The sequence below is a fragment of the Mustelus asterias genome, unplaced genomic scaffold (genome assembly GCF_964213995.1).
Source record: "Mustelus asterias unplaced genomic scaffold, sMusAst1.hap1.1 HAP1_SCAFFOLD_102, whole genome shotgun sequence".
NCBI lineage: Eukaryota > Metazoa > Chordata > Chondrichthyes > Carcharhiniformes > Triakidae > Mustelus > Mustelus asterias.
In genome coordinates, this window is record NW_027590149.1 from 723858 (window position 1) to 751562 (window position 27705).

The 27705-nt window shown below is 43.9% G+C and overlaps 1 protein-coding gene across 1 annotated transcript in view; it reads left to right on the plus strand.

Moving 5' to 3' along the window:
- Positions 1-27705, plus strand: part of LOC144484375 (NACHT, LRR and PYD domains-containing protein 3-like) — a 172500-nt gene that overhangs the window by 15237 nt on the left and 129558 nt on the right. Inside the window, exons 4-6 of the mRNA XM_078202897.1 lie at positions 2470-2633; positions 11261-11432; positions 11522-11587. Of these exons, the coding sequence (XP_078059023.1) occupies positions 2470-2633; positions 11261-11432; positions 11522-11587 (402 nt within the window). The remainder of the gene's footprint in view (positions 1-2469; positions 2634-11260; positions 11433-11521; positions 11588-27705) is intronic.

Below are 27705 nucleotides of genomic sequence, written 5' to 3' on the forward strand. Positions count from 1 at the left end.
TTCACACAAGGAACAGAGAAGAATATAGCGGCAGCAAATTATAAACCAGTAAAACTGATATAATGAAGTTGTGCTGAAAGCAATGTCTAGTGCATGTCGATAGGCATTGTTTACATGGACATCCAGAAGGAATTTGGACAGAGTTTCTTAAAATTTCTGTCATGCAATTGAAGGCAAATTTGTGACCTCATTGTGAAATTGGTGGAAAAGCAAGGGATAGAGATGAGGTAAATGGTGATTTAGGCTGACTGTCAGGATGCAACTTGCTGTGTTCCAGAAGCATCTGTGTTCGGCTCACAATTACGAACCAAATTTATTGACAGCCTAGATGTTGGAATAAAAAAATGGATATATAAAACTGATTATGACACAAAGTTATTGAAACATTGTCGTCAATATAGCTGGCAATATAAGAACATAAGAAATAGGAGCAGGAGTAGGCCATCTGGCCCTTCGAGCCTGCCCCGCCATTCAACAAGATCATGGCTGATCTGAAGCGAATCAGTTCCACTTACCCGCCTGCTCCCCATATCCCCTAATTCCCTTATCGATCAGAAAACTATCTACCCGTGATTTAAACATATTCAACGAGGAAGCCTCCACCACTTCAATGGGCAGAGAATTCCAGAGATTCACTACCCTCTGAGAGAAGAAGTTCCCCCTCAACTCTGTTCTGAACCGGCCCCCCCTTATTTTGAGGCTGTGCCCTCTAGTTCTGGTTTCCCTTCTAAGTGGAAAGAATCTCTCCACCTCTACCCTATCCAGCCCCTTCATTGTCTTATATGTCTCTATAAGATCACCCCTCATCCTTCTAAACTCCAACGAGTACAGACCCAATCTGTTTAATCTCTCCTCATAAGCTACACCCCTCATCTCCGGTATCAACCTGGTGAACCTTCTCTGCACTCCCTCCAAGGCCAATATATCCTTTCGCAAATAAGGGGACCAAATCTGCACACAGTACTCCAGTTGCGGCCTCACCAGTGCCTTGTACAGTTGCAGCAAGACCTCCCTGCTTTTATACTCCATCCCTCTCGCGATAAAGGCCAACATTCCATTCGCCTTCTTGATCACCTGCTGCACCTGCAGACTGAGTTTTTGCGATTCATGCACAAGGACCCCCAGGTCCCTCTGCACAGTCGCACGATGTAATTTTTCTCCATTTAGATAATATTCCAATTGACTATTATTTCTTCCAAAGTGGATAACCTCACATTTGCTAACATTATATTCCATCTGCCAGATCCTTGCCCACTCGCTCAGCCTATCCAAGTCTCTCTGCAGACTTTCCGCATCCTCCACGCAATTCGCTTTCCCACTCACCTTCGTGTCATCAGCAAACTTGAATACCCTAGATTCAGTCCCCTCCTCCAGATCATCTATGTAAATGGTAAACAATTGAGGCCCCAGCACCGATCCCTGCGGCACGCCACTGGTCACCAACTGCCAACCAGAAAAGCACCCATTTATCCCAACTCTCTGCTTCCTGTTGATAGCCAATCACCAATCCACGCCAACACCTTACCCCTAACTCCGTGTACCCCAATCTTCTGCAGCAACCTTTTGTGAGGCACCTTATCGAACGCCTGGAAATCTAAAAACACCACATCCACCGGTTCCCCTCTGTCAACCGCACTAGTGACATCTTTATAAAAGTCCAGTAGATTTGTCAAACACGACTTTCCCTTCATGAATCCATGCTGCGTCTGCTTGATCGAACCATTCTTATTCAGGTGCTCTGTTATTTCCTCTTTAATAATGGACTCGAGCATCTTCCCAACTACGGACGTTAAGCTAACCGACCTGTAGTTACCCGCCTTATGCAATGAAATATCAGTAAATTAAGTGAATTGGCACGTTTGTGGCAAATAGATTAAAATGCAGGCAAATATCAGGTCCTTCACTTTCAATAAGGGATAGAACAGGGCCCTTTCCAAATGTGGAAAACCTAGAAACTTGGAAGCTCTACAGAACCTTGGGAATTCCTGAATATAGATTGTTAAAATATCGTGAAAAGGGAGCATAAAGTAAAACAAACAATTTAATGTTGGATTTTATGTTCAGAGGACAAGAGCATGTAGGGATAGAAGTTATGTTACAAGCGAGACAAGCTCCTGAAAAGACCAATCCCGGCTGTGGCGATTGCAGTTAAAATAAAGGCAAAACCTTTCAGGAATGAAATTGAAAAATGCTTCGAAACGCAAAAACATTTCCTGCAAAAAAGGTAATTGATATTGGAAAGTTGATGTGAATTGCTTCTTACTAACCAGGGGTATGAAGTGATTTGGAGGTCAGCTGGATACATGGGTTTTATTCACAAATGAGATAAATATCATGAATGTTTTCTGAAAGATAGTTGATAACATGGCTCACATGACATTTAAGTGGGTTGTTTTAAGTTTACGGGAAATTAAAACAGTCCAGATAGGAACTCATTGTGTTTCATTTTTTTCCAATTTCTGTTCACAGATCCAAACTCTAAAATGACTGAGTTCTTGACAAACTGTGAAGATGACCAACTGTTGCTGTTGACCAAATTCTACCGGGACAGACTAGAACAGGCGATTGAAGGAGTGGCGAGACTCTGTCTGATGTTTGCAGCATGCGATCATATTGGTGTGAAACAAAGTCATGTAAGTCCAGGATATAGTGGGTTTAGTGATTTTGCCCATTTTCACTTCGCAGACCTGATGAAATTAGAGGAAGAATAATTTGCTGAACAATAAGAAGCTATGGTCTCTCTTGCTGCTCTCCTAAAGAGACAACTGTTCCAGTCCAGCTACAATGCTGGCATCTACCCAACAACGTGTAAAAAATGTCTATCCCATTTGCCCAAAACAGGACAAATCCATATGGAAAATTTGCACCCCACAAGCCTCCTCCCACTAAGTGGCAGAGATAAAATGAGTCATTGCCAGTGACTTAAAGTTGCAGATACTTTGCAGTTTGGGACGGCAAAGTGGCACAGTGGTTAGCATTACTGCCTCATCGCGCTGGGACCGGGTTCGATTTCTGGTTTGAGTCATTGTCTACGTGGTGTCTGCATGTTCCACGTTTTAAAGTTTATTCATTATTGTGAAAAGTAAGCTTGTATTAACACTGCCAAGATGTGACTGTGAATATTCCCTAGTTGCCATACTCCAGCGCCTTTTCGGGAACACTGAGGGTGAATTTAGCATGGCCAATGCACCTAACCAGAGCACCCGGAAGAAACCCACGCAGACACGGGGAGACTGTGCAGATTCCACACAGTGACCCAAGTCGGGAATTGAACCCAGGTCCCTGGCGCTATGAGGCAGCACTGCTAACTACTTTGGAACCGTGCTGCCGAGTTTTTGTGTGCATTTCCGTCGGGTGTTCAGCTTTCCTCCGACAGTCTGAAAGACGTGATGGTTAGGTGCATTGACCATGCGAAATTCTCCCTCAATGTACCTGAACAGGCGCTGGAGCGTGACAACGACGGGATTTCCACGGTCACTACATTGCATTCTTAATGCAAGCCTCTTTGTAACATGAATAAATACACTTTAAGCATTTAATAACATGATAATTGAAGTTCCTTTTAGATACTGCCAGTATCACTTGCCTCCTGATCTCATTAAACCCTTGGTCCATTCATGGACGAACACGAGTGTCTGCCTCTCACATCACAACATTATTTGATTGAACTCTATCATGGAATGCTCAGGCGATAGAAATGCATGGGAACTGCGCTAAATCTCTGCAATGGCTGCAGTCATACTTCGCATAATGATAGTTGCAATTGTTCGAGGTCAATCCTAGCAGACCCATGGCCCTGATACTTGAGTTCCTCAACGTCCTGTGTTCTCTGAAAATATATCAAGCTGTTTCATGACCTATCTGCTATCAATTGGTCAGAAGTGGAGGTGTTTTAGTGTTGATGTTAAAATGTATAACTTAATGTGTAACTCCTCAGATATCAGGAACTGAACAATATCCAGTCTAGTAAATGGTCAGTGATATTCCTGCCACACAACTCCATCCCTGTTTGACACTAAGTCACATTACCATTGCGGAAACCCACTTCAACAACCATGAGGGTTACAATTGAACACAACCTTAACTAGAAGAGTCAGAGGCTGGGAATTTTGCTGCAAGGCTCACTTCCTGAATTCCCAAAGTCTGCGAATAATCCACAAGACAAAAATGGGCAACGTGACGGAATACACTCCACAATCATGGATTATTGTGTCCAACATTATCTAAGCAGCTCGACACCATCGAGAATGAAGCTGCCCACTTGATTTGCATGGAATTTGTTCTTAAAAATATTTCCTCCCACGTCACAATGTCAGCATGTGCACCTCGTAAAAGATGCACTGCAGCAAATCACTAACGCTCCCTTAACAGAACGTCCAAAGCCTACGCCTCCACCACCTTGAAGGACAATGGGTGAAAGAGAGGTCTGGTGTACACAATAACTACTCATCTAGCCCCTTCATCCAACTGCTTCCTTCAATAATTATTTTGTACTGAGGCATCTTCAATTACACAAGTATATAAAAATATTTTGTGCTTAAAAATTGTTTTTCACGTCTACCAAGCATCTCCAAACTCCTCCTATTCAATGAAGTAGTTTTGAGTTGTAGTCGTCGTATTATAGGAAACATGTCAGACAATTTTCATACATCAAATTCCCATCGGTAACAATGTGATACTGAACATATAATGTATCTTCTTACGATGTTGATTGGGGCATAACTCTCTGATTCTTTTCTGAAATGGTGCTGTGCGACATGTTTCATCCACTGCAATGGGCAGATTGTATCTTGTGTTAACGTCTCATCTGAAAGACAGCACTTCCAAAAATGTAATCCTCCTCACTGCTGTGGTCGAGTGTAAACCTAACTTCTGCGTCCCCCCAAAAAAAGATCTGATTGCAGGAGGAGGAAGGATTATCTCATTGATTCAAACAAGTATTTCGTTGTTCAATACACAATACCACATAATTTTATTCCCACGCTACGAATGATAATGAATGCAACAAGATCTTTGTAGAATTTGACAGGAAGGAAACTGGTAAATATGAAAGAAAAGGAGACACATAGCAAATATTGTGATCTCAAAACGATCTTCAGAGGTGAAAATAGCCAGAGGATCTGTCAGCATTTGAACGGTTTGGGTATAATTCTGGGAAAAAATGGTTTTAGTGGCAGTGAAAAAAGTAGAGTGAGAGGTAACAAAGGCAGGTGGGAGAAAAACAGTTTAAAACACGAGAGAGTTGGAATGATGGAAATGTGTCAAACAAAAACTGGGAAAGGGACACAAGTGAAAACTTTGGGAACGAAAAACCCAACTGCTCCCCATTGTTGCTGTACATTGATTTCATTACTTGCTTTCAGCATCTTGAAAACTTGCACCAACACATTCTGCTCCGCCCGAGTGGAATTATTCCAAAATTCACAAATTCTCACATTAACAATAATTGCTCAACTCTGGTAACATCCTTGTTTTGACTGCATGACAACTTAATATTGAAATGTTAAAACTGCATACAACCAGGTAAAATTCCTTATCCCTTTCTCCTCAATCCCCAACATCAACAAGTTGAGCTTCTCTTTCATTAATTTATACTTTCCTGGATGTGCGTGTCACCATCCAGGCCAGGATTTATTTATTTATCTATTCCCAATTGACGGTGTTGATGATCTGACGTCGTGGAGTGCTGCAGCCTATGTGGGGTGTAGACGTTAAGATGTTAAACGCGAAATCCAGAATTCATGCCACAAGGGTCCAACTGAAATCATGGATGACTTAAATCTACACATAAATTGGACAAACCAAAGTAGCAATGGTATAGAAGAGAAGGCATTCCTGTAGTGTTCTTTTTTAGACAAATACATTGAGGAGCCAACCAGCAAACAGGCTATTCTCAACCAGATACTGTGCAATGAGTAATGAAGGATTAATTCACAATCCTGTGCAGTTCCTTTGGAGAAGAGCACCTATTAAATGACAGAACGTTTCATTAAGTTCGAGAGTTAAATATTTGAATCTGAAACAAGAGCTCTGAATCTGAACAAATGAAATTAAGAGTGTATGTGAAGCGAATTATCAAGGATAGATGGTGGAACCTGACTTATGTGGTTGATGGTGGATAGGAAATGGTTTATATTTAAACAACGTTTTCATGAATTACAATAATGCTTACTTGCTGTTTGGCGCAAAAAAACTGATGAAATGTGGCTCAAACTTGGCTTATTCAATAAATTAGGGATAATATTAAAACCAACGTAGAGCCATATAAAATTGGCATAGAAACACAGCAAGGCTGATGGGAAATGTTTTGAATTCAGCAAAACAAGATTAAAAAATGATCCAGCCGAGGAATCAGATTGAGATTAAAATTGCAGACAGGTAGAAACTAACAGTAAAAGCCTCTGTAAATATGCGTAGAAAAAAAGAAAACTAAAGACAATGGAGTTCCCTTATTATCAGAAGCAAGGAAATTTGTGATGGAAAATAAAGAAATGACAGTTGAATTGAACATAAACTTTCATTTTGTCATCACAAAAGAGGGCACAGAAAAGAAAAAAGCAACTTCCAAATATGTTAGGGAACCAAATGAATAGACGTAATTGAACTAAATCTATATTCGTGAGAAAAATGTGACGGGGATATTAATGGGTTTAAAGAGTGGCAAATCACCAGCACCTGATACTCGACATCTGAGTATTAAAGGAAGTGGCTCTGAAAATATTGGATGCACTGGTGGTCATTGTCCAAAATTATATAAGCTCCTGAAGCAGTTCCTACAGAATTGAGGGTTGTAAATGTAACCCCACTTTTTAAAAAGGTAGGAAGGAGAAAAAAAGAGTGTTACTCACCAATTAGCCGGACATCAGTAGTGGGGAAGTTGCCAGAAAAAGATAAAAAACAACTAGTTCGAAAATATTAACGGGATTGAAAAAAGCCAGCATGGGTTTATAAAAGGCAAATAATGCTTAAAAAATCGACAGTTTTCTGAGGATGTAATTAGTAGAATAGTTAAGAGAGAACCAGGAGAAGAATCGCTTTTGTGCTTTCAGAAGGCTTTTGACATGATTCCTCATAACAAATCAGAGGGCAAAGTTAAAGTACATGAGTCAGGTGGTAATTTGTTAGTGTGGATCCAAATTGATTGATACACAAGAAAAAGAGAGTGAGAATACATGGCAGGCAGTGACTTGTCCGGTACCACCGGTATCAGGGCTTCACACCCAGCTTTTCACAAAATATATAAATGATCAGGATGAGGGAACCAAATGTAACAGTTTCAAATTTACTGATGAAACAATACTGGGTGGGATTAAGGGAATGGAGGATACAAGGAGTTGTCAAAGTGGTTTGGACAAGGTGAGTGGGTGAGCAGATAAGTGCATGACAGATGCAGTAGAATGTCACTAAATGTAAGGTTATACACTGTGGTGTGGAAAAACAGAGAGTATTATTCAAATGGTGAAATAATCAGAAGCATAAACAGCCAGAGGGATCTGGGTGTCCTTGTACACCAATCAGTGAAAGTGCACAGGCAGATGCCTCGAGCAACTCAGAAGGCAAATGGAATGTTGCCTTCATTGCAAAAGGACTTCTGATAATTAGACATGTCCACCTGCAGCTGTACAGCGCCTTGGCAAGACCACAGCTGTCGTATTGCGTGCAGGTTTGAAAGGATATATTTGCCATAGAGAAAATATAGTGGAGGCTGACACAAGAGTTGGCCGCACTGTCCGAAGAGGAGGGATTTGTTCAAGTTTGCCAGTTTCACTACAGTTCAGAAGGATGAGAGGAGATCTGATTGAAATGTATAAAAGTCTAACAACATTGGACAGACTTCATACACGGGGTAAGTTTTCCATGGTTGGGGAATCTAGAACCAGGGGGCCCAGTCTCAGGATACGGGAGACTATTTAGAAGAGGAGGAGAATTTTTGTCACTTAAAGGGTAGTGGACCTGTGGAATTATCTGCCCTTGAATGTTCTGGAGGCCAAGTCACTGAATATATTCAAGAAAGAAATGCATTTTTAAAAGATACGGATAGAAGGTGAGAATACGGCATTGAGATAGATGCAGTAAGAAGTCTCACAACACCAGGTTAAAGTCCAACAGGTTTATTTGGTAACAAAACCCACTAGCTACCAAAACCATTTGCTACCAAATAAACCTGTTGGACTTTAACCTGGTGTTGTGAGACTTTTTACTGTGTTTACCCCAGTCCAACGCCGGCATCTCCACATCATTGAGATAGATGGTCAGCTATGATCTCGATGAATGGCAGATGATAAATGTTCTTCTGCTCCTGGTTTCCATGTTTCTACATATGCACAGGTAACCCTTGCAGAATTCGCAGCCTCTAACCTGCACTTGTTGCCAAATTACCACCACACCCCTTCCTCAATGTAGTTGACTAATAATGCATAGATCCGGGCTAATACTGTGGGCACATGCTTTCAAATAACCAGTGTGGAAGATTTTGGAAATGAAAATCAACTAATACATCTTGAATTGAAATCTAGTTTCGGTAATGCTGACCATGAAAACATTATCCATTGATGTAAAAACCCATCCCAATCAATAATGTCGTTTGTAGACTGAGATCTGCTGTCCTTGCCTGGACTACGTGTGACCCCAGCTCTAAAACAGTGTGATTACGTCTTGAAGAGTCTCAGAGGCAACTCAGTTTTATTAAATGGCTGCAAAGTCTAAAAGTATTGAAACCGAATGATTCACCCGGAAATTACAATTACATTTCCAACCCTGTCGACCCTACAAATTTCATCATGTGGGGCCAGTGCTAAGATTCGGAAAGCTATCCCACTGACTAGTCAACCAGTTCCCTGAAACAATGAACCTCTTAACATCATACTTGCAGACAATGTCCCAAATACAACCATCATCATTGTTGGGTATGACCTGTCCCGCTGACAGGAAAGACCCACAAGACATCCAGTGGGGAGCGGATTGCCCTGGATTTCCTCAACATTGAGTCTGAACTCCCTGAAGTCTCATAATCCGGTTGGAAGCGTGGCAATGAAATTGCCTGCTGGTTTCAGCCTACAATGCCCACTATCTGATGAACAAGTGCTCCTCCATATGACGCACTGTTTGGAGGAAGCACCGAGGATGGTAAGGGCAGGAAATATCCTCTGGGTGGGGACTGAAATATCCATCAACAAGTCATGCTCAGTAGCGCCACCATTGAACGAGCGAGCAACGTCCTAAAGGGCATAGCTGCTGCACTGGGTCTGCGGCAGGCGGTGAGTGAATCAACAAAAGGTTTAACTTACTTGACCTCCTCCTGATCAGGCTGTCTGTTCCAGATGCACATGGTCAAAGTTGTCGGAGTGACCAACAAACTTTCCATTAGGAGGCAAAGTCCTGACTTACCTTCAGGTGTTGTGTGGATTTACCAACGAGTTAAATGTGATAGGTTTTGTACAGATCAGTTGAGTCAAAACTGCGCAGCCATTAGACAGTGTGATCAATCAGTAGGAGCAGCAGAATTGTATTCGACCTTCACGGCCCAGCATATCATCTGCTCTGCTATTGCCAGTGTATCAGTCCGAGTGAATGAACAGTGCAGGAGGGGATGCCATTGATAGCGCCGGGGGTACCTCAACAACAGGTGTCAAACTGGTGAAGGTTCAACACGGGAATGCTTTTATAGCAAACAGCAGAACAAGCATGAGGGAAGTGACCCGAAAACGAATGAATCGGATCCAAAGCTCTGCATCCCTGCCGGATTCGACCATGGCTGGTGTGAATTATTAACTAACCATCTGGAGTATTAGGCGCCCCAAATATCCACGTCCTAAATGAAATATGTTTCAGTATGTCTGAACATTGCAGTACAAAAGATAAAGCTGAAACATTGGCAAATATTATTAGCCAGAAGAACGCCGGAGGTGAAAGAAAGAATTAAAGCAAAATAGTGCGGATGCTGCAATGTGAAACAAAAAGAGAAAACCCCGGAAAATCTCAGCAGGTCTGACAGCACCTGTGAGGAGAGAATAGAGCCAACGTTTCGAGTCTGGATGACCCTTCATCAGAGCTCTGACGAAGGATTATCTGGGCACGAAACTTTGTCTCTATTCTCTCCCCACAGATGCTGTTGGACCTGCTGAGATTTTCGAGCCTTTTCTGTTTTAGGAGCCAGTAGATGATCTATTTTGACTGTCTATTGAGGTCCCTGTCATCACAGATGTCAGTCCTTAGCTAATTCAGTTCACTCCAAATGATATCATGAAATAACCAAAGTAAATGTAAACTGTAAATGCTTTGGGCCATGGCAATATTCTGGCAGGAGAAAGACGTATCAGTGATCGTACTTCTAACTTAATCTCAGATGTGGGGTGTTTGCTGACGATTGCACTGTTTTCAGCACAATTTGCAACTCCACAGATGCTGAAGCAATTAGACCACATATGCAAGAAAACCTGGACACCAGTCAGGCCTGGGCTGCGATATGCCAAGTAACGTTCGCGCTACAAAAATGCCAGGCAATTACAAATGCCATGAAAAGAGATTCCACCCCTCCCTCCTTGGCGATTGAATTTCATTACAATCATTGAATCCCCCTCTATCACGATGCTGGGGGGGTGCAGCTGACCTGAAACTGAGTTGTACCAGGCACAAAATACTGGTGACGAGAGCAGGTCAGATTCTGTGGAGTGTGACTCACTTCCTCACTCCCCAAGACCTCTTCATCGTCTAAAAGGCACAGTCAGAGTGTGATGGAATCGTCTCCACTTGCCTGGATGTGCGCAGTTCCAACAACTTTCAAGACGCTCGACAGCATCCCGGACAAAACAGCCACCTGATTGACACCCCACCTCACCAACATCAGCATTCACGCCCTCCACTATCGACACACATGGCAGCGGTGTTTACCATTTACATGATACACTGCCACAACATCATAAAAAAGTGGATCCTATAGTCTAACAGTAATCTGATGTCGTATTGGGCACGGAAGTTCAGATGGAATTAATCCCATTGAAATTATTGCTGGTTCGCTGAGATTTCTCACTCTTTGAAAATTATTTTAAATTAAAAATTGGTTTATTTATATGTCGTTTAAATTAAGGACCGAATCAAAATGTGATCTTTATTCAGTGTTGAGAAGGGATCAGGACCCAGTCCAGGGACTGCCTCCTGTCCTCAAAACACCTGGGAAATCCCTGAACAGATCCTTTCCTTCTCATTCCCAGTGCTTACCTTTCACTCTGTTTTCCAATACGCTCCTTATTATTCTTTACAGAAAGTAAAGGAAATCGCAGACAGTGGGAACCTCGCGGACTGTTCCAAACTGCTCCTAAATCTGGTGATAGAGAAAGGCCCTCGGGCTCTCAGGGTGATGTGGGAATCCTTTGTGGAAATGCACCGTGGGTTACCAAAGTTGGAGAAAATACTGAGAGAATTACCGACACTTGGTACAGTAAAATCGCGCAGTGAATTAACCATTGCAGATTGTTCTGATATTGCACATAGCTGATTTCATGACTGTAATTCCTTTAATCAGGTCCTGATGCATTTGTTTACATGAACATCCCACAAGGTTTATCGGAAGTACCCAGTAACCTAAAAGGTAAGTGATGACAGTGAAGAATTCAAACTAATTATTTCACTTCTAAGAGTCTGAATAATTAGTTGTCAGAATTTGGGAATCAGAAAATCGAAGTCTCGGAATCAGGGTTAAATATTGTTTGAATTTGTCGTCCATCCTCATCTGTTCTGCACAGGTTCAAGTTTGCAATTCATACGACCACACACATTAGGAGCAAATGTTGACGCCTCGGTCCCTCTAAACTGCTCCACCATTGATCAAGAAGGCAAATGGGATGTTGGCCTATATCGCAAGGGGAATAGAATATAAAAGCAGAGATGTCTTGCTGCATCTGTACAGGGCATTGGTGAGGCCGCAGCTGGAATACTGTGTGCAGTATTGGTCCCCTTATTTGCGGAAGGATATATTGGCCTTGGGGGGAGTGCAGAGAAGGTTCACCAGGTTGATACCAGAGATGAGGGGTGTTGATTGTGAGGAGAGACTGAGCAGATTGGGTTTGTATTCGTTGGAATTTAGAAGGCTGAGCGGGGATCTTATAGAGACCTATAAGATAATGAAGGGGCTGGATAGGGTAGAGATGGAGAGATTCTTTCCACTTAGAAAGGAAACTAGAACTAGAGGGCACAGCCTCAAAATAAAGGGGAGTCAGTTTAGGACAGAGTTGAGGAGGAACTTCTTCTCTCAGAGGGTGGTGAATCTCTGGAATTCTCTGCCCACTGAAGTGGTGGAGGCTACCTCGTTGAATATGTTTAAATCACGGATAGATGGATTCCTGATCGGTAAGGGAATTAGGGGTTATAGGGATCAGGCGGGTAAGTGGAACTGATCCACTTCAGATCAGCCATGATCTTATTGAATGGCGGGGCAGGCTCGAGGGGCTAGATGGCCTACTCCTGCTCCTATTTCATATGTTCTTATGAACAAGTCCATGGCTGATCGCATCACAACCTTCACACTGCATTCCTGTTTTTCCCAATCATCTTTCGTCTGTTGTGCTTTATATTTTTTCACTTCAGCAACTCTAAATTACCAGAACCTCATTTTCTTGTTCTGTGTATTTTCCACCATAGTCCAGAAATGCTTCGAATGTCTGAACTTCACTGAACCGTTGTCAAGTTTGTTTTTTCAAGTTTATTCTTTAAATAGTTCAAATCCTCAGTTAACTAATCAATTTCGGGGGATTAGCGGGGGTAAATATGTGGAGTTACGGGAAAGTGCTTGGGTGGGATGTTCTGTTGGAGAGTCGGTGCACACTCGATGGACCTGGTGGCTTCCTTCCCCACTATCAAGGCTCGCCTTGTTAACATGCTCATAATGTCTCTGTTTTGCAACTCATAAACACCCTTCAACGTGTTCTGAAAGCCAAGTATCGAGAGCTCGGCGAGCCTTTGTGAGGGTGACCATCAAAGCTAATGAGTGCTGCTTATTGTGTTGCTGTTCTAAATCGTGAATTACCTTTTTGCATTTGATCACTTTAATTTATTCTTCTTCCTTTTGGAACAAGTAAATGATATGATGCGGCCCCTTAAATGTTCCTTTACGCTGTTTCATCGGGCCAGAGACAGTATTAAGTTATAGACAACGTTGTAATTATTTTCTCATCATCATTTAAGAAAGATGCATTCAAACGCCATCTCTTTGCAGTAGATTTTTGACCCAGGTCACAAGTCTATGGACTTATGATCAGAGAGAGTTATAGTGAGAATGTCACTGTTAATGATTCTATGAGACTCTGACTCAATTGTAAATAAATAGTCAATGCGAGAGTGACAGCAGTGAGTTTTGGAATAAAATACAAAGTCTCTGTTACTCGGGTGCAGAAGCTTCCATATGTCCAGCAGCCCAGATTCAGCAACACGATTTCTCAGTGATTTGCTTATATTGGAGCAGGGGTTTGATGATGCTGAGAGCCAGTCTCCCATTTGGGACAGAACACAATTCGAATCTCACCCAATAAGAACAATCCTGTACTTTTAGCTGAGATCAGGTTGAAGAATATTTTCATGAATTGGGGATCATTCTCATTTGGGGCACATGAATGAAAGTTCCGTGCCTTCTCCTGTTCCATCATGCAATACGAATTTGCCTTCATTGTCCGTATGTTGTGAGTGGACACAAATCTTCACCAGTCTGTGAAATAAGATTGCTAAACCCCTTATTCCCCCTGATGGGTGAGAGGAAAAGAAGACCTGGTTTTCCCAAGATCTGCCCAGCTACTATGTTCTTTATCTGACAAATGTGTTTCCTTTAAAAATGCAATTTTGCAGCTTTGATGTTTCAGCTGAGAGAGCATTTTTCCCTTAAGAGGTTTATATCAGGTTTACATTCTAGCTAATTACCTTGAACACATCCAGAATAATCTGCATTTAATTGATCTGACCGGAGTATCAGCTCGGCAAGTAGCCTGGTATCAGAGAAGAAAGCATTGAGAGAGGGGGAAGGAGAAAAAGAAAGAAAAATGTACTGCCAATACAATGGCTTTTACATGGTTCCCTTGGGATCACTGTGAGATAAAAACTATATACATAAAAAGGTTAACTGCAAATTTGATCCATTTCCAAGTGCTGAAAACCAAATGTGCTCAAACCAACAAAAGTGGCTCGCTATTCAACCCATCAAATGTCTACTTGAGTCTCATAACTATAATTCTCCAGAGCAGATGTTCCGACTCTGAGGAGTACAGCTCCATTGGTGATAAGCCACATGAGTTAACTCTCCCATCTAAACAAGCGCAGCCGTGTCCATGGATACGGTCAGCTGAGACTGCTCCACCCCACCCATCAAAGTGTTCATAGCCCCACCCGTTATGTGAACTGGCTAAAACTTTCTGAACATCACTGAATAAAGCAAAGTGCATATAAAAAATAAATCTCAGCCACTTGGAAAATAATATCAGCAAATAACATGCGATGCGGTTGGTGCAAGGATCGCTCCAGCTGCTTACCCTCCAATCGGCTCGCACTGATGCCCAGATGTTGCAAACCCTCTGCAGCCTCCAATGCAGATGAAAAGGTTTTGCTTGCATCCTTGAGGTGGACTCTCAGCCTCACCGGTTAATGTTTTGAAACCTTATGCTTTTCTCCCTAAACTGCTTTTTAATAGCTGTATATTCACATGTTTACCACTCCAGATGTGGTGAGTCGTCGTTATCGCGCATGAATCGCCTTCCTTTCAATTGGAGATTTTTCTCACCTCAAACCTTGGTGAGAATATACTCTTGTGTCCGGAATCTGAGCGATTTTACCACCGGTTATCTCAGGGTGCATTAGTATTCAACGGCTTTTGCTGCAACGATCTATGAACCCGCTCTAGTTGTAGTAGAACATCGACTGGCAGTTTCTGTAGCTCATTGAAAGAGCTTTTACCAAATGGATAATGTCCCCGCCTTCTGAGTTTTCTGGCACCCCATAAATTCACAGGGGATTCTGTCTCCTGAATTTTTCGAGGTACTCACATCTTTCCTCTAACTGCCTATTTCGATAGAGTAAATGAAAGAGTAGCTTGTCGTTGCTTATGTTGTTATCCTCAAACTTTCTAATTCTGTTCTCAGACTCCAGTAACTGCTTTGAAAACCCGCTGACAGTTTGTTCCAGTTCTGAGATTGAATTAATGTTTTTCTCAAGGACCTCATTTACGGAATTTCTGAATGTTCTCAGTTCAGGAAAGTGCTCAGACCAGACCTTTCCATACCTGACTTTTCTCAGATCAATCAGCATGGGGTTCAGCTCAGACTTCTCAATACCGCATGTGGTTCTCAGGCAGCCCTGATGCTGCCATGCGGAGAGGGGTAGCGAATTCTCACTTTGTTTCAATCTTCCTTAAACACTTTGCATTCTTCTCTCTTCTGTCTCATAGTTTGGCTCTTGTGTCTAAATCTATAAGTGGTAATTGTTTGGAGGTTATTTAATAACTGGATGGTGATGGATCTTTGTTCAGCTTGAACAGAGAAATACGCAGTCGGCAGCGATTCATTTCTCCAGCTCCGTCTTGTGTCCAATTTCCCCACTTTTTGAAGAACTTGGCTGTCAGACAACCCTTGCAATTTTAAATGTTTCGCTGGACTTTCAATAATTTCACCTTTCCTTTCCCCGACAAGTCACTCTCATTCCAAATTATCTGCCAATTCAGTTAACTAAGTCTTAGTTACTTTCTGTAAACCCATCAGTGTTACACCTTCCATTTTCAGGAACGTCTGAGCAATTTATAAACGGGATTTTGCATTCCAACTGTGGTACAATAAACACCAAAATAATTTCACCGTTCAGCATCCAGTAACTGGCCTTCCACGTGTGAAAATTTCCACTGAATTTTTACTAAGAATCCAACGTTTTCTCAACGTTTTGAAATTCCAGGCAGGTCCCCACTTCTGTAACAATTCCGGTCGATGTTATAACGGGATGGGATGATCCCAGAACTCAACGTTTGAAATTCCAGGCAGGTCCCCACTTCTGTAACAATTCCAGTCGATGTTATAACGGGATGGGATGATCCCAGAATTAAACTCTGGCTCAAAGGATTGCAACTTTTAAAAAGAAAAAAAAATAAACGTGGACTAACAGAGTCACAGAACCACTACTTAGTTTCAGCAACAAGAAAGGAACATTTATGAAACAATGAAAAATGGATTACAATAAAATACACCTTTACCCCTCCTTTAGGCCACCCAATATACACACGTTCTAAGAATAACACGAATGACAATGTACAATTGCAGGAAGCTATGATGGTCTCATCAGCACACACGATACCGTTTGCTATTTCTCCTCCGAATCCGCTCAGATGCTTGTCATTTGAGTTTCCAAACTCCACTCCCAAAAAAAATGCTTCATGTCTTTCATTATATCTCACATCGACTTTGTCGCACAAATCGTCGCCTGCAAACACCCTCTCTATCACACACACCCACTCTATCACACACATCCTCTCTATCACACACACCCACTCTATCACACACATCCTCTCTATCACACACACCCTCTCTATCACACACACATCCTCTCTATCACACACACCCTCTCTATCACACACACATCCTCTCTATCACACACACCCTCTCTATCACACACACATCCTCTCTATCACACACACCCTCTCTATCACACACACATCCTCTCTATCACACACACCCTCTCTATCACACACATCCTCTCTATCACACACACCCTCTCTATCACACACATCCTCTCTATCACACACACCCTCTCTATCACACACATCCTCTCTATCACACACACCCTCTCTATCACACACATCCTCTCTATCACACACACCCTCTCTATCACACACATCCTCTCTATCACACACACCCTCTCTATCACACACATCCTCTCTATCACACACACCCTCTCTATCACACACATCCTCTCTATCACACACACCCTCTCTATCACACACATCCTCTCTATCACACACACCCTCTCTATCACACACATCCTCTCTATCACACACACCCTCTCTATCACACACACCCACTCTATCACACACATCCTCTCTATCACACACATCCTCTCTATCACACACACCCTCTCTATCACACACACCCTCTCTATCACACACATCCTCTCTATCACACACATCCTCTCTATCACACACATCCTCTCTATCACACACATCCTCTCTATCACACACATCCTCTCTATCACACACACCCTCTCTATCACACACATCCTCTCTATCACACACACCCTCTCTATCACACACATCCTCTCTATCACACACATCCTCTCTATCACACACATCCTCTCTATCACACACATCCTCTCTATCACACACATCCTCTCTATCACACACACCCTCTCTATCACACACATCCTCTCTATCACACACACCCTCTCTATCACACACATCCTCTCTATCACACACACCCTCTCTATCACACACATCCTCTCTATCACACGCACCCCCACTGGCGCACGCACCCCCACTGGCGCACCCCCCCCCACTGGCGCACCCCCCCCCACTGGCGCACCCCCCCCCACTGGCGCACCCCCCCAACCAGTGGCGCCCCCCCCACTGGCGCACATCCCCCCCCCACTGGCGCACACCCCCCCCCACTGGCGCACACCCCCCCCCACTGGCGCACACCCCCCCCCACTGGCGCACACCCCCCCCCACTGGCGCACACCCCCCCCACTGGCGCACACCCCCCCCCCCACTGGCGCACACCCCCCCCCCCACTGGCGCACACCCCCCCCCCCACTGGCGCACACCCCCCCCCCACTGGCGCACACCCCCCCCCCACTGGCGCACACCCCCCCCCCCCCCACTGGCGCACACCCCCCCCCCACTGGCGCACACCCCCCCCCACTGGCGCACACACCCCCCCCCACTGGCGCACACCCCCCCCACTGGCGCACACCCCCCCCCCCCACTGGCGCACACCCCCCCCCCCCACTGGCGCACACCCCCCCACTGGCGCACACCCCCCCCCACTGGCGCACACCCCCCCCCCCCACTGGCGCACCCCCCCCCCCCCACTGGCGCACACCCCCCCCCACTGGCGCACACCCCCCCCCCCCACTGGCGCACACCCCCCCCCCCCACTGGCGCACACCCCCCCCCCCCCCACTGGCGCACACCCCCCCCCCCCACTGGCGCACACCCCCCCCCCCCACTGGCGCACACCCCCCCCCCCCACTGGCGCACACCCCCCCCCCCGCCACTGGCGCACACCCCCCCCCACTGGCGCACACCCCCCCCCACTGGCGCACCCCCCCCCCCCCCCACTGGCGCACACCCCCCCCCCCCCCCACTGGCGCACACCCCCCCCCCACTGGCGCACACCCCCCCCCCCCCCACTGGCGCACACCCTCCCCCACTGGCGCACACCCCCCCCCCCCCACTGGCGCACACCCCCCCCACTGGCGCACACCCCCCCCCCCCCACTGCCGCACACCCCCCCCCCCCCACTGGCGCACCCCCCCCCCCCACTGGCGCACCCCCCCCCCCCCAACTGGCGCACACCCCCCCCCCCCCACTGGCGCACACCCCCCCCCCCCCCACTGGCGCACACCCCCCCCCCCCACTGGCGCACACCCCCCCCCCCCACTGGCGCACACCCCCCCCCCCCACTGGCGCACACCCCCCCCCCACTGGCGCACCCCCCCCCCCCCCACTGGCGCACACCCCCCCCCACTGGCGCACACCCCCCCCCCACTGGCGCACACCCCCCCCCCCCACTGGCGCACACCCCCCCCCCACTGGCGCACACGTTCTCCCTGGCACGCACGTCCCTCCCTCCGGCACGCGCGCACTTCCCCTCCGGCGCGCGGGCCCTCCCTCTGGCGCGCGGGCCCTCCCTCCTGCACGCATACATTCTTCTGTTGATTCCTTCACAATCTCCATCACTTTCTCTCACACTCTCTCACTCCATAACTCATTCACTCACTCTCTCGATCACATCCTCCATCTCTCACACATTCACACACTTTCAAACTCTCTCACTCACTCTTTCACACTTTCCCTCACACCTTCATCACCTCTCTCACAGATTATCTCTCTCTCTCAAACTTACTTTCTCATGTTCATTCTCTCACACCGTTTTTCATACTATGTTTCTCACCACTTCTAATTCACACCCACACATTCTGCTCACTCACTCTCGCTCGCACACTCTCTCTCATTAAGGTAATAAGGATCCACTTGTCCCGTAAAATGCTCTTGTCTTGCCGCTATTACCCAATTATAGATTCTGACGGCCTCTGTTTATTGCTTGTGTTCCTTAACTGCAGCATTTCTCCTGTTTGTGCAAAGTTGACCTTTTTCCCATCATGCTCTGCAGACATTTCGCTGTTAGTCCCCCTTTGAGCATTAGCGAATTGGAGCACAATTGAGCCTCATCAAACCTCACTCTTGTCATGCAGCTTTAATAGAAACACATTCCAAGCATTTCATTTAATGAGACAAACAAGGACAGCAATTCAATTATTGCTTCATTTTACACTTCTCGTACCAATTCAAACATAAACAGTTGCAACTCATTAAATCTTCACTCTACTTGAACTAACTGAACATCAACTTTCAATTGAACTTTAACTCTTAAACTGCACTTTAACTGAACATCAACTTTAACTATTTAACTGAAAATAGATACTACCCAGTTGAGGAGAGCATTAAATATCCTCGATGTAGAATCTATTTTCCCCTTCTCTGAAGCATCCTTCAGGGTACAAGTCTACTTGCGATGGTCGGTCTCTTTGAGTTATTGCTGCCAAACAAAGGACTCACATGGCTTTTTATCCACAATTCTTCACTCGCCTCCGGAAGATTATCTGTCATCCAGCTAATTGTGTAACCAGAAACCGATCGCATGGCTCGAACATCCACTGAAATTACTTTTGAAAGACGCCTTTACGCTTAGTTCATTTTATATATCCCATACATAACAGCTATATAAATCAGAGACGCAGTGTTTCTGTTAATGGAAACAACTTCCCTTATCTGGGCCAATACAGGAATTTCAGAACACAGCTCCCAGACCACAGTCTCTTTCCGACAGGCACCTGGTTTTAATCTATGTTGAATAAAAATCCCAGCATGCTTCTCTCCCAGCGAGAATACCCTTTTTACAGTCACTGTTGCCATTATTCTTGTTAAGTCATTGTCATAGCCGTTCTTTCTCCGTCCACACCCTGTTTAAGCAGATACTCAAATCCATGTCATGTTACATTCGAAGTATATCTATCAGTAGTTCGGGCTTTCTTATGTACAATTCTGTTTCTAACTTATTTTCCACTTCATCTCTCCGGAATTCAAATGATCAAAGTATGCATTTGTTACTTTAGCGTCGAAACTACAACTATAATTGCAACATGCAAAGTAATTCTTATCCATAGTTGTATTTGTACTTTCGCACCCAATTCCAAAATTCAACTCAACAGTTGGTTCCGTTTGTTGCTGCAATCAGTTGCCTGGTTTTCCCTCTTTGTTGAATGATTTGGGCAATAGTTTGGTGAATTGTATTTGTTTCTTGATCCATTGCCAGACTTTATGTAAAATTGTAATGTTAGTTTCACACTTATCATCGTAATTGCCCAAAGTACTGTTTGATTCTTCAGTGACATTATTAATGTTTTCTTCCAGTTTATCTCTGTCGAGCAGCTTGAGGTGGCCTCAGCATGATGGGATCTGGGCTTTAAAGCAAAGGATGGTGTTAGCAATGGGAAAAACTCTCACAGCCATATTCCTATTCTTTCAATTAGGTGGTAATACAATATTCCCCGTTTCCCTTATAAGGAACTTGGACACTGTCAATATCGAGGGTTCGGATTTCCATTGTACAATTCAGATGTTTGTCTGTTTTAAATCCACACAAGGCTTTTACGCTGGGATATACAAGATCATACATCATAGAATCCTACAGTGCAGAAGGAGGCCATTCGGCCCATCGAGTGCACCAACCTCAATCCCACCCAGGTCCTATCCCCATGCACTTACACTAGTTATGCACCCTGACACTAATTGGCAATTTAGCAAGGCTAATCCACTTCACCCACACATTTGGACTGTGAAAGGAAACCGGAGCACCCAGAGGAAACTCACGCAGACACAGGGAGAATGTGCAAACTCCACGCACAGAGTGACCCAAGCCGGGAATCGAACCCGGATCCCTAGTGCTGTGAGGCAGCAGTGCTAACGTGCTGCCCATCATAAGATCATGAGAACATCAGACCGTAAGAAAAACATACAGACATAGGTTGTTCAGCTCCTTGGGCCTGCTCAGCCATTCAATAGAATCATCTGATCTGACATTCCTCATGTCTACTTCCCCGCCATTTGCCATAACCCTTGATTCCCTTGCTGAGCAAAAATATGTTTCTCAGCCTTAAAAATATGCAATAATTCTTCCGCCGCAGCTCTCTGTGGAAAAGAGTCCCAAAGACTCACAACCCTGTGGGAGAAGAGTCTTTAATTGGCGTCCCTTTATTCGAAGTCTATGCATTCTTGTCCCAGAGTCTCCCATGACTGGAAACATTCCCTCAGCATTTAGCCTGACAAGCCCCTTAAGAATCCTGTCTGTCTCAATGAAATGAGTTCTCATTCTTCTAAATTCCAATGAGTAGAGTCCCAACCTGCTTAACGTTTCTTCATAAGACAATTCCTCCATAAGTTCTGTGAAATGCCGTCAATGAAATAATATATTCCTTAAATAAGGGGACCAAAAATGCTCACAGTACTCCAGATGTGGTCTCACCAACACTTGCAACACGACTTCCCTACTCGTTCTCCAACACCATTGAAATAATGGCCAACATTCCAGTAGATTTCCTGATTACCTGCTGCACCTATGTGCCAGATGTCTGTGCTTCGTGCTCACGTACCACCAAGGTACTTTGTCTTGTGACTTACTGCAGTTTTTCTCCATTGAAATAATACGCTTTTCTTTTGTTCTCCCTTCCAAAATGAACGACTTGGATGGGATAGAGTGAAAGTTGGCCAATTGGATAGGTAACGGCTATCTGATAGAAGACAGAGGGTGGTGGTGGATGGAAAATTTTCGGACTGGAGGCAGGTTGCTAGCGGAGTGCCACAGGGATCAGTGCTTCGTCCTCTGCTATTTGTGATTTTTATTAATGACTTAGAGGAAGGGGCTGAAGGGTGGATCAGTAAATTTGCTGATGACACCAAGATTGGTGGAGTCGTGGATGAGGTGGAGGGCTGTTGTAGGCTGCAAAGAGACATAGATAGGATGCAAAGCTGGGCTGAAACATGGCAAATGGAGTTCAACCCTGATAAATGTGAGGTGATTCATTTTGGTAGGACAAATTTAAATGTGGATTACAGGGTCAAAGGTAGGGTTCTGAAGACTGTGGAGGAACAGAGAGATCTTGGGGTCCATATCCACAGATCTCTGAAGGTTGCCACTCAAGTGGATAGAGCTGTGAAGAAGGCCTATAGTGTGTTAGCTTTTATTAACAGGGGGTTGGAGTTTAAGAGCCATGGGGTTTTGCTGCAACTGTAGAGGACCTTGGTGAGACCACATTTGGAATATTGTGTGCAGTTCTGGTCACCTCACTATAAGAAGGATGTGGAAGCGCTGGAAAGAGTGCAAAGGAGATTTACCAGGATGCTGCCTGGTCTGGAGGGTAGGTCTCATGAGGAAAGGTTGACAGAGCTCGGGCTGTTCTTTCTGGAGCGGAGGAGGTTGAGGGGAGACTTAATAGAGGTTTATAAAATGATGAAGGGGATAGATAGAGTGAATGTTCAAAGACTATTTCCTCGGGTGGATGGAGCTATTACAAGGGGGCATAACTATAGGGTTCATGGTGGGAGATATAGGAAGGATGTCCGAGGTAGGTTCTTTACGCAGAGAGTGGTTGGGGTGTGGAATGGACTGCCTGCAGTGATAGTGGAGTCAGGCACATTAGGAACATTCAAGCGGTTATTGGATAGGCACATGGAGCACACCAGGATGATAAGGAGTTGGATAGCTTGATCTTGATTTCAGATAAAGCTCGGTACAACATCGTGGGCCGAAGGGCCTGTTCTGTGCTGTACTGTTCTATGTTCTATGTTCTGACTTCACATTTTCTCAAATTATGCACCATTTGCCAACTTTTTGCCCACTTACTTAGCTTACAATAAAATATTTATAGGTTATTTGAATCCATCTTGCAACTTGCCTTTCCACCTATTTTTGTATTGTCTAAATTTGGCTACAAAACATTAATTTCCTTCATCCAAGTCATTATTATACTTTGTAAACATTTGCAGTCCCGCACTGATCCCTGTGTAAACCCACTGTTTCTAGGTCACCAACCTGAAAAGGAACCCTTTATGCCACTCGCGGTTTCCGGCCCATTAGCCAGTCCTCGATCCATGCCAATACACTGCCTCAAACATCATGGGCTCATATCTAATATCTTGAACTTTTTTGACTTACCTTGTAAAACGCCTTCTGGAAGTCCTAATACAACACATCTACTGCTTCCCGTCTCTCCACTCTGGTTGAGAGTTCCTCGAAAAAGTCTAATAAATTAGTCAGACATATTTCCCTTTCATGAAGCCATGGTGATGCTGTTTAATTAGATTATAATTTTACAAATCTGCTGCTATTGCTTCCATAATAATTGATTCCAATCTTTTTCCACAATAGATGTTAGGCTATTCGGCCGATAGTTACCTGCTTTTTGCCTCCATCCCTTTTTGAATAGGGGTGGCACATTGGCATATGGGGAAGGAGCAAGCAATTATCTTGTCTCTTTGATAGAATTCTGCTAATGTGGTACCCACCAGCTTTCCCTTCTACTGTCCTTAACTATTTTTCCTTTAGTTCGTGAATAGCGTGATTGGCGCAAACTCTGTATTTTATTCTTTTAAGGTTTTGAATTCCATTCCATAACTGCAGACAATTAAATGATGGAAAAATCTCATCATCTGTTGCAACTTCATTGTCATTCCCAATATTTAACTTTATCTTCCTATCTGCAGATCACCTCATTCCTGAACACATAACAGCCCTAAAGTGTTATTGTAAAATTACTTTACAGACATTAATTTCTAATATATTAGCAGTTAATTAAGTCTAAATTCAGCAACATATTTTTCATGCCTCTGTATACGTTAGCTGAGTTTACATTAACATTACTCCGCATGCACAACACACAAAACACTTCATATTACCTTTAGAAATTGAGGCCAAGATTCAAATTGACCAGAAGCTGAGAATATGTTTAACTCATCACTTTTTGAACAACTAAAAGGTCTTGAAACTCAAAAGAAAACATATAGACTAAATCATATTACTCTTTGTTCCTTAAAAACAATTTTTAAAAATGCTTATTAGCCTCTTAAACAGTATGTAACTTCTTAAATACGAGTTGCTAATATTCATATAATCAATTTATTTAATCAGTTAAATATCCAGGGATGGCAGTTTTAAGAGAAGGGTTAAATTATCAGATACAGCAGTGCCCGAGTTGAAATGGAAGTTAAGTGAATTTAATCACAAATACTTTAATTCAAAGGGTAACAAATTAGTTTAAATGAGTTCAGCTTTTCTACAAAACGACAAAGCTTTTACATCCCCAATTATCATTATGTTGTGATAAACAATCTTGAAGTCTTGAAGCTGCTCGACTTCCTTCTTGTCTTGTGCTTCATGAGCTATATATTTGAAAAAAACACAATATACATTTGGCTTGGAGCCAAGTTAGTTAATTCAGTCCAGATATATCTGTCCATTTGAGAAAAACTGAAAGCTAAAATCTGCTCTCAATAAAAAACCGCAATCCGTATATGAGATGTGCAATAAATTTAAACAGAGAATTGTTAAGTTTTTGCTAGTTGGAAATGAAAAAAGAACAAAAGTTTTCAAAAGTAGTTACATCATCACTGCCCGTTTAAAAAAAATACAAATAAGTTATCAGCAACCGTGCCCAGGATTAAGGAATTTCAAAGTTTTGCCTGGTTATAAATTTCATTTTTCATTCTGCTCATGACCCACATTTGATTATAAACTGTTTATTGAAACTTTTATTACAAAATCGCAATTAAGGTAAACAAAACATTAAAGCTACCAAGACAGCAAAGAAAAATCCATACCAGTGTTTTATTAGACACACAGACTCATCGAGCATGGATGCCTCACATTCACATATCCTCTGCACAGCATTAAACTTTGCTTTCATTCATTGTTAACGATTTATAACTGAAAATAGAATATTAAAATAAAATAAGGGAATAGGTTCAGACAGGAGTCATCATTCTTCTTTCTACAAAAACTGTAATTATCCTCCAAGCTAAAGGTAAATTCTGAAGAAATTATAAACAATGCCTTTCTGGTTTAATAGTCAATCTCTCTAAGCCATAGATAGTCTTTGAAGTTAAACCAAAGTGTAAATAATTATATTTATTGTCCCATCATCACCACTCACCCGCCAAAACAAAGCAGGTGCTTCAAGAACTCCTGTATCATTTTATCACAATTATCTTCTCCTGACTCAACCTATTTCAACATATAACTGCATGCATTTACCAAGAAACTTGAAACCAGCTAATGGAACCAAATCACAGAGGGTTAACCAGCACAATTCAATGCCACAGACAGGAGGCACAGATTCGCTGGCAAGAAAAATCACACGGACCTGTCACACAACACAGAAACTTACTCAAACACAAGTTTCCTTATCAAAGCGTATTGTGTTTTAAATGTGCATTCAGAATGCTGTGATTCAAAGCCTTTTCCCAGATTGTTAGTTAGCTTAGCCATACAGGCGTGATCTGTTTTATCTATAACCTGAGCCTCCCACCAATTTACAGCACAGCAGTGGATCGGTATGAACCTACCCTTGCATTTGCCTCTTGCCAATTTGTTTACAACATTTCCAGGTGCTGTGTGGGGACATCGTTCCTTCCCCTCCCAGTTCTGTAACATCGCGCAATCACTTGCTCACTTATTTGTTTTGGTGCAAATGGCCCCTTGGGTTTCTTTGCGGTCTATGTGAGGGTCGTGATCATGGGTGCAAGTGGACCTGATGGTTTCACCAAATGCACACCATATCTCCGTCCCTGTCGCTGTCTTCATCCAGCTCTATGTTCCCAAATGTGCAAAACAACCCATCATAGGCGATAGCAGGGAATTCAATAATTCAATTTATCACTGATTCCATCCAGCCCATGGTTCTTAAAACTGCACATCACACCATTTGAGCTGAGAATAGAGACGTCAATTTATCACTCTCTATGTCAGCCTGTATCTCCTTCTGACACGTTGTGTTGTTAGACAGTTTTTGATTGTGTTCTCTGTTTCACTTCACAGTTGCCTCGAATTTACTATATTTCTGCACTATCTCCCCAAATTCTTGTTAGCTGCATTCCTCTCTATCACAGCTCTCTATCTCATTATCGTCCTTCTCACAGTGTGTATGAAAGTGACTCACCCGTGACACTTGCATATCATTATATTGTTCAACTTCTAAGGCCACATGTCAGTTTCAAGTTTTGCTTCACTAACCTTGTTTTAACCTTGCATTTTCCAGCTGCTCCCTCTATGCTGCCTCACAGGCGAGGGACACGGGTTCTTTTCCTGGTTTGGGTTACTGTCTATGTGGAGTATGCACGTTCTCCCTGCGCCTGCATGGTTTTCCTCCGGGTGCTCCGTTTCTCTCCCACAGCCCGAAAGACGTGCTGTTCGGTTCCTTGACTTCAGGAAGGCAGCTCATCGCCACAATCGCAAAGGCAATCGGCGACGGACAATATATGCTACCCTAGCCAGTGACATCTGGATCCAGTAAATGATTAAAAAAAACCTCTCCAATGGACCCTCTCGCACATACTCTCTTGCACAATTTCTGTCACAATACACTCTCTCTCACACATACACGCTGTCCCACATACACAGTTATACACATGTTCTCACATACGCATTCTCATACTCACTGTCACTCGCGCACACACTCTCACACTCTATCCCTCACAGAGACTCACACACACGCACTCATACACACATTCTCAGACTCATCGTCACTCAGTCACACACAGATTCTCTGTCACATAATCTCTCGCATGGTCTTCCTCTCACATATTTCTCACATACTCTCACAATCTCTTTCTTATGTACACCCACAACACCCTCATTCTTCCTCTCACACGCACTCTCTTCCATACACGCTGTGTGTTTCTCAAACACACATCGATAACTCTGTTTTGCGCTCACATTTTCTCTCTTTATCTTATATCGACATTCTCACTCTCACCTACTCAGTCTCACAATATTATCTTCTCGCCTTTCCTCACGCACACTATCTCCCTCTTCATCGCTTCCTCTGTCATTCTCCCTAACACAGTCTCACAACCTTTATCCCTCAACCTTTCCTCTGTTATTATCGCATTCTGTTTAACACCCACAGTCTCAGGGAATTTTTCACTCTCATGTTCCCTCCCACACGCTCTCTGTCAGTTGTTCTCCTTCTCTGTCACTCTCACATAATCTCACACACACTCTCTCGCACACACTCTGCTTCTGTCTTTCTCCATCTCTCTCTCTCTCTCTCTCTGTGCACTCACTCACACATATATTTGCACACACAAACACCCCACTCACGTGCAACAATTGTTCCTCAGGATTCTCGTCCTTTCTCTGCCCTGACCTGAACTCTGCTATTCGCTGTCGTGATACGAGCTCTGTAAGATTCAAATTG